Source organism: Cornus florida, unplaced genomic scaffold (assembly GCF_030987335.1).
Source record: "Cornus florida cultivar Cherokee Brave unplaced genomic scaffold, ASM3098733v1 CherokeeBrave_3.0.0_Hap2_Chr06, whole genome shotgun sequence".
Lineage (NCBI taxonomy): Eukaryota > Viridiplantae > Streptophyta > Magnoliopsida > Cornales > Cornaceae > Cornus > Cornus florida.
This window is the reverse complement of record NW_026775576.1, coordinates 23,189,773-23,198,366: the sequence shown is the minus strand read 5'-3', so window position 1 is coordinate 23,198,366 and position 8,594 is coordinate 23,189,773. Positions and strand designations below refer to the sequence as shown.

Sequence of the window (8,594 nt, the reverse complement as noted above, 5' to 3'; positions counted from 1 at the left end):
ATATTCTATTTCAAGAGGAATTTTTTAAGACATAAGGCAGTCTAGTTTTGATATATATTTCCATATTAATGTTATGGTCAACCAGTCTAAAGCTTGGGTTTAAGCTAGGGTGCAGTTGTCACCATGCTTTATAATACACTAGATAATCGACTATAGCTGGTTCAATATTTTTTTTGAAGACATTTAGACATGGAGTATACCTCATCTGGTTCTGAACTTCGATCAACTCAGAATTGATGTAGATTCTATGTTGACCTAATATGAGTGCTTTTTTACCCATTGTGGTGGTGTACTGTGGACCTTGATGAGAATTGGGCTTTCTAGCATGTAATTTTGGTACTAATGGCTTTGTTTAGACGACTTGGAAAGTTGAAGGTTTCTAAAACCTTTGAAGGACAATCTTTTGGGACTATAAGACTTTTGATCATTCCTTGCTCTAATATTTGACTAAGGTGGATGTAATAAGATTTGGTTATGAAATTTGTTTTTCTGGTGATTTGAAAAGGAATAAACTGGTGTAAGGTTACATCTAAAAGGATGATGGTGCCAACTTTTTTGCGATGTCCGAATTTAAGGGTAAAATAGTGATACCTTGTCCCTTGGGGAGGCTATTATTTCTTAGGTGGTTTTGAATTGCTACCTATTCCTTGATTACTTCAAAGGATGAATCAAGGTCACATGTCGTCGTGATCGGGGATCTAGCGACAGTTTCTTTGTGGGCTTCGGAGCCTTATGTTGAAGTATATTGTGTAACAGTATCGGTTTTAAGCCAGGTATAGGACCCAGTGGTATATGTGGTAGAACATTTGTGTGATGAGTACCCACATAGGGTGGTGAGCTTGTGTTACTAGTGATAGTGGTGTGTGATTGCCTATTGACATCCGGTGTCAAAGGCAATAAGGTTTGTTAGCTTATAGTCTTACGGGTTTTGTAAGGTGTTTCTTGAGAAGGCGTATGGTTGTGGGCCTCCTTTTTAAGGAGGGTAAATTGTAATGTCCCATATTTTTTTGAATTTTTATTTTATTTATTTTTTGTGCCTTATTTTGCGTGCCACGCGTTTCCCGAGGCCCGGTAGGTCATTTTCTTGAGCCAATAGTTTTAGAAGTGTATTTTTTATTATTTTAAGTCAATTAGAGGCGACAAGATAAATTTTTAAATTTTTTGGAAGTCGGGACGATTTCTAGGCTCAGGAACTTCTCCCAATTTTACCATTTTCATTGAGGGGCATTATGGACTTTTCTCATGCATATACATGTATATGTATCTATGTATTAGAGGAGATATTTTGTGGGATATGAAAGGCATTAAATGGATGAGTGAGGGCAAGATTGTAACTTGACCTAAAGTTAGTAACCTACCAAACTTGGACACTGGGCAAAGGGAAGGCCATACACACCATTTGAACTTGGCTAACCCACCCCTTTCTTTCCCCACTTCGGCTAGCTCTCTCTCTCTCTCTCTCTAGGATTTTCTTCTTCCACTCTCTATATCTATATACACACATGACTATATGTTTCATCTTCAAAATTGAGAGGTTTAAGGTGAGATTTTGGTGATAAGCAAGGAGAGAGTTTTGTTCCACTTGTCTAAAACTTCCATTTGAGACCAACCTTGCACACACTTGGAGGATTTCAAAATCTAGGGTTGCTAAGAGCTTGATTGGCTAGCACAAATTGAGGTAGGGATTTCTAATGCCTCAAACTTTGCCTTTTATTGAGTAATCTTACTTGATTCTTCATTACTCTATATTGAATAAAAGTTTATGAATATGTTACTAGTTAAAAGTTAATGACATGATGATGTGTTCTTAGCCGCTCATGGCTCGAATGAACTTCTTTATGATTGGGAAGACTATCTTCGCTGCCATAGGTCGATCCCTTGTTTCTTCTTTATTCTTCTCCTATGATTTCAACCTCTAGCTACTGTGTATGATGATCTCTAATGGTGTAGAGAACCTCTTTAAATAAGAGAATAATAGCCCCAAAGTTCCCTTTTTCCAAATAGGAGATATATGGAAATTCAAACAAACTCGGACTCCAAAATTCGTGCTGACTTCCAGCCTAGTTTTGACAAGGTAAACAACTGTTTCACGAAATTTTCGTAAAATACAAAATTGTAGATCTTCGAATTTCCTTTCAACCCAATTGGAGCTTACATTGTTTTGACACTCACAACATGAGATATAGATAGAATACTAAAACGGGTTCAAGTTCCCAATTTTGGAGAAAGTTTCCTAGTTGGAGAAGGATTCTTCTTTTTCTTCTTGTTTCCATTCTCATCAGCTTGTGGCTTCTCTTGGGCTCTTTTCTATGTCCAATTAAACTTAGATCTTCATCATTGCTCAGCCCAATGGATGTGGTCTTCCCCTAACTTCTTGAATATCATCTTTTAAAGCCTAAAATCACTAGTTTTGATAACTAAGCCCTTAAAATAAAGAAAAACACTAAATAAATCACAGATACAACTATTACTAAGAGAATAAAACACGCAAGTTAAGAGCTAAAATGTATAACATTCAGCACCTAACATATATCTTCAATCGTTTATATATATATATTCATTCTGCTTTGAAATGTTTCCCTTTTGCAAGTTTATCGCATATCCTGCGGGAAGCAAATTGTTTGACCCATGAAGCGGCGAAGCTCTCCAAATTTTCAGTGCATTTGCTTCAGTTGGTGGAGAGGGATTGTGGGGGTCTTGTCATGCATTGTTCCTCTATTTTTCTTTTTGTGTGTTTGTTTTGTTGCCTTGTTAAAAATTAAGAAATTAAAAAAATACTAAGACTCATTCTCTTAATTACATAGCTATGAATGAAAATCAATTAAAGCTACAAAGCTGACATAGGGCCCGTTTTGCTAATGCTTTGTATTTTTTACTTTTGCTAGTATACTGTAACGAAGTAAAAATACGAAACATGTTTGGTAACGTTTGCTATCATTTGAATAGTACCGAAGTACTTTCAAAATTGAGGCCAAAATCGAAAATATAAAAATGATACTTTTGTTTACTTCCACAATGTAACAAAGCACTGTTTAAATTTTTTTTTTTTTAATCAATTTTTTGTTTCAAAAATGACATTTTTAACTAGCCATTCATTATTTTCAAACTTAACACGTTTTACCAAACATGCTTTCATATTTTTGCTTCTAAAAATCTTACTTACTAAACAAGTTTCAAAATAGTGTTGAACACACTCAAAAACAGAAACATTGCTTCTGCTTTGGGTTAAAGCAAAAGCAAGAAGCAAAAACAGGCCCGTAGTGACTGTCAAATTGAAGAAGTGGATCAGACTGCTTGTTGGCCAGGCTTTGTTGATCAATGAAACTCTTGGTAACAGTAGAGATGCAGTTTAGCTCCATTGTTCTATGTAGTTTTAGTGTGTACTTTTGTCTTTTTACTAATAAAACTTGATAGAAATTAGTCAACTATTACTTCACTGAACCACGAAGACCCCAATTTAGTGATGCCGTTCGAAGAATGTAATCGGTGATTATAATTTATAGGTGACCGAATATATCTCGATGAAGCTAAATAATGCAGTGATGCCCCTAATGGCAAAAGTGGCAGCAAATGGAAGAATAAAGGTTAGTGATACACAAAAGTCCCAGTTGAAGTTTTCTTATTAATACATGTCAACCAACAACATATTCCAAAATACATCTAATATTCATCCTTATTTATGCTGGAACCACCCAGAGCAAAATTAGTAATACTATTCCTCACTTCTTTGGGATAAATTTGTATTTTTAATGCAGAACTAAAATCAGGCAGCTTTTTATTTCTGAATTTCAGCCATTGAAAATCTTGGAAGTGTAGATCGCGTTTGCACCTAAGATCCAGACCCAGCCAGCCGACGCCTGGTTGCATTTGAAACAGATACCTGACCCAGTCTATCAGACTCGGTTGCTACCATCCGTTCTTTGAGTGGCATATAATGCCGCAACCATTCACCAACGTATACCTGAATGAAAAGACACATAAAATCAAGATACAGCAATACAAGAAAAGGACATGTAATAAATGTTCTCGCGGCACTTACGTTTATGATAAATTGGAAGATAATAGTTTTATACAAAGTATATGGTAGCTAGAAAGCTAGCAACTTGGTAGGTTGAAAAAGTATTAGAAAGTGAAGACAAACCCACCCCCACCCATATTCCACCTCCCTTTTCATTTTTCTCAATCTTCTCAGTCAAAATTTAGCAACAGAGCAAAACAATGGCATTGTACAGTTACTTTGGCCCATTTGAATGCAATGAGCGACTAATTTTTCTATAACTTGACTGCACAATCTCAACATTGCAGCAAGTATCATACTGAATCAATTCATCCAAATGCATTTTTTCTCTTGAATTATGACATTTAATTTCAAAAATCAAAAAACCCATAATAAATTATACATATTAAACCATCATTTGCCAGCAATTTCCTGATAAAAGTAGCATGAAAAGCAGCATAAATAGATGATACAACTCAAATGTTAGATAATTGTCCAGAGTAAATTAAATTTTATGCATAAGAGGAACCATCTTGGCCGACATATATTATCAGTGTACTGCAATTCAATGGAACATCGAAACAGAATAATGGTCTAATAAGGTTATTTATTTTGTGTCTATTAAAAATGGAGCAAGTCTAACCTAAATCTAGAGCCAAGATGCAACAGGATGTTGAACTACATCACATAAGTAAGTTGAACCTGCCTGATGAATCACTATATCAACTAAGGGGAATTATTGAATTAAAAAAAAAAAAAAAAGAGAGAGAGAGAGGGAAACATTGAAATATGCAGTCGATTGTCAACTCTTGTGTCGTAATCTTATCTTTCATGCAGCTAGTTGGTCCCTTCCAAGTTCTAAGAAAGGAAATGGTGGTAAAATTTTCCTTACTTGGGTCAACTACATGAATCTTGTTTTTTCATTCTACTCTACCCACACACTATCATCTCTCTCCTCAGTAACTTTATCCATTTAATTTTGCGTTCCCCTTCCCCTTCCCCTAGCATTACCCTGAATGTGGACCACATCACTTTTCCTTACTGGTCCACATAGTAGTCTTCTTTTCACCTGTCCAGAACACATTAATCAAACTTCTCTCATTTAATCTCCAATGGGTGCAACTTCAACCATTGCCCAAATGTGCTCATTTCTAATTCTATCTTTTCTTATCTTGCCGCACATCCATCTATACGCTTACGTTGTGCATATGCTATTTCTTAACTGCAACATTCCATCTAATGTTGGGTGAATGACCACCGTAAACCTACAGTTGCAGCTTATGAACACAGATCTAAGAATTTCGAAACTAGATATTCTAGACTAGCATTTCACTCTGTAAGAGCCCAGATTCAAGAACGTGGATTTACGAAGAGTCGACTGGGATGATGGATCCATGTATTCAATCCAAGAAGTTGGGAACAAATCCAAATTGATTGAGTTAGTAGTCAACATTCCTATCAGAACAGAAATCTGAATACCATTTTTATTCCACAGGTAATTCATACAGTTCTTGGTTGTTATATATGGATCCCAATTCTGATCATAATCAGCAGATTTCGACCTAGATACAAGCCAATCCCATTGCGTTCTCGCATTACGAGCATTGCGTTAGATCCTCAGGAATGAAAGTTTTTAAGCAACCTGTTTTTAGTGAAAACATATGCTTCTATTTTGCAGAGATTGTCACCCCATGTTTAACAGGAAGCTTGCAAAGTTATGTTCGTCAAACTGTATTTGCACAGAACTTTCAGTGATGGTAAGTTCAAGCTCTAGAAAGATTATTTCCTCCACCAACAAATCAAAAATCCAGAAGAAGAATTGGGAGACCATTTTTTTATTTTTTTATTTTCACAATTACACCTTCAATTATGATCAGGGCCTGAATTTCTGACAATTATGAACTACAGTAGGTGCCTTAAAAGATGCAGCTGATGACTTGAGCTGCAAAACCTGGTTCCTTTCAGTGCAATAACATTACAAGGTCACCTTTCTTAGTTTTCTATATAAATTTAATATTATATATATGTGTGTGTGTGTGTGTGTGGGTGTATATATATTTTACGAAGATTTCAGATATTAGCAGAAAATTCTTGTCTAAATAAGCAACGACTTAACATATTAATGGAAGATCAGTAAAAAAACAAAATTTCTTCCATAAATCCCAACAAATAGGTAAAGAACTAAAGTTGACATTGGAAGCAATAAATTCTCTCGTATAAATTGTATACAGGGGAAAACAAACTTAATCTCCTAGATGGCAAGTAGGTATTGAGAGGAGAAAAGAAAAGGCCCTAGGCCCAGTAGGTTGACCAGCCCAGGCCAACCTGAGCACGAATAGCAATTGGGCCAGAACAACCCAGAACAAGGCTACTGGCCCAGTAGATCCTGATTCAGATCTAATTTTTTGAAGGGAATGAAAAAAATAAAAAATAAATAAAAAATAAAAGGGTCACGTCAACATTTTTATTGTTCAAGAGACTCTTTTAGCCAGTACTTCCCCCCTCCCCCCCATTTTTCAGATAAGAAAAATTACAAAAACATCACCAAACCAAAAGCTATAAATAAGGTTAAAATGTCCTCTTAGTTTGAAGGTAACTACACAATTTTCTTGGACAGGTGATCTGATCAAAGAAAAAGAATTGGAATTTTCAAATTTCGCAAAATCTTTTAACTCGCCTTTCCCAAGTATTTCTTGTATTATCTTAAATTATTATTGTCAATTGCTTTATCTGTGTGATTTATTTTGAATTGTTTTAATAATACTTCAGTTTTAATAATTTAATTGTATTATTTATTTATTTGATTTATTCTTTTTTCTTATGGTTAAAATTAAATATTCATTTTAGATTAAGAATTTTAACAAATGTGTAACTAAATTAAATTAAATATTAACCCCAAGGGGTTGGCTCAAGTGGGTAAGTGTTACAAGGAGGAGCTTGTCCCACATCGGATCCGGATGGGAAAATGAATGGGTATATATGGGTTGGGTGTTAGCCCCACCTAATAGCTTAAGCTTTTGGGTCGGGTCTAAGGTTCGACTCCTCTTGGGTGGAAGCAAATTCATGGAAGGGGGGTGTGAGTACCAACTAGGAAAAAAAATTAAATTAAATTAAATATTTAAAAATATATAACAAACTTTTTCCAATTAACAAATATAAGGAGCATGAGTTGCGTGAAATTAAAATTGAATCCATAGGTTCCGTCACGTCCCCCATAGACATGATGATGATTGATCCATCCTGTCCTATCCCTCCTAGTCCTTTTGCACTCACTATCTGAATAACCTGAGGCTTACCACTTCACCAACGATTCACTTTGATACCATTACCATGTGAAATTGTTTAGCAATTTGTCCTGGACATGTAGATGAGTTATACCCCATATTGGGTGTGTACTGAGTGATCTTGGGTAATAATTGTGTACGGGGATCGTCACACGTGACTAGTCCTAGGGGCAGCACCAGTCATTTAAAGGACAATTAAATACTTGTACTGTAGAAACTTGATATTTGACAACCAATAAACTAAAAGAGGAAATTAGCAACATTTACTTATCATCAAGCGTGAGCACAAAAGTAGTAGTTAAATAAATAGCTAGAGATAAACACCCATTTAATAAAAAAATTGAAAGAATGATTTAGAGGGATGAATCTTTAATTTATAGATTTTCTAAGAAAAATAGCTAAGAATGATACCATGAACATTTTTAAAAAGGGAAAGCCAAAATTGATAGTATGAAAATGTTTAAAAGTTAAACAAATTATAGAGTTCTTTTTCTTTTCTTTTCTTTTCTTTTTTTTTTTTTTCTTTATTTTGGTGTTGGGGGGAGCTAAGAATAATACTACGAAAATGTTTAAAAAGGAACGCAAAATTTGAAAACAAAAAATAATAATTTCAAAGGAAATTTTTTGTAACATCTAACTCAGGAAGCATACACTCCTCTAGGAGGTGTCATAGCGGCATCAAACATGTGTCTGACATTGCTAGGAGTGTAAAAACTGTTTTAAAAAAATATATGTATTAATTGTATACATAATACAAATATATATATATATATATATATATCATCTGTGGTATTTTAATTTAAACTTTAAAAATCAAATATTAGCTAGGAAAAATTAACCTATTTCAACCAAGTTACCGTTACTCTATTCAATAGATAATCCTGCTTTCAGGCCCCATTCAAAAAAAACCTATTGCATGCTTACAATAAAATCAGGTAAGGAAACTTTCCGTGGAAGGAGGTAGAGAGAGAATGGGTATTTGAGTAGAGAAAGTCAGAGAAGAATAGATGGAAGACTTTTAATGAAATCAGGCAAGCATTCTCTTACTTCTAATAAGACTGTAACCAAAGCATATAATAATATTATCTGCATTAGAAAATTTGGTAAAATTGGTCCTTAAAATTCTCCCCCACTCCCGGCGAGCACGCACGGGGAAAGTAGACTGAATGTTCATGTGAGACAATTTAGATGAATTAAAAACAAGTAATTATTTAATTTAAGGGTGATATATATATATATATATATATATAGAACATGAGGCTGATGCTTAGAACATTAAAGATGGAATTATATCTGATACATTTTTAGTGATT

The 8,594-nt window shown here is 34.6% G+C and overlaps 1 protein-coding gene and 1 long non-coding RNA gene across 2 annotated transcripts in view; one reads left to right on the top strand and one right to left on the bottom strand.

The window, feature by feature from the left end:
* Nucleotides 1-789: 789 nt before the first annotated feature.
* On the top strand, nt 790-2,796 carry LOC132311192 (uncharacterized). Its single transcript, XR_009482877.1, has 2 exons — nt 790-1,678; nt 2,591-2,796. It is a non-coding gene; the product is annotated as an uncharacterized LOC132311192 (long non-coding RNA).
* Nucleotides 2,797-3,592: 796 nt separating this feature from the next.
* Nucleotides 3,593-8,594, bottom strand: part of LOC132311191 (citrate synthase, glyoxysomal) — a 29,816-nt gene continuing 24,814 nt past the window's right edge. The window contains exon 13 of the mRNA XM_059808982.1: nt 3,593-3,961. Within this exon, the coding sequence (XP_059664965.1) occupies nt 3,830-3,961 (132 nt within the window). The 3' untranslated portion in view covers nt 3,593-3,829. The remainder of the gene's footprint in view (nt 3,962-8,594) is intronic.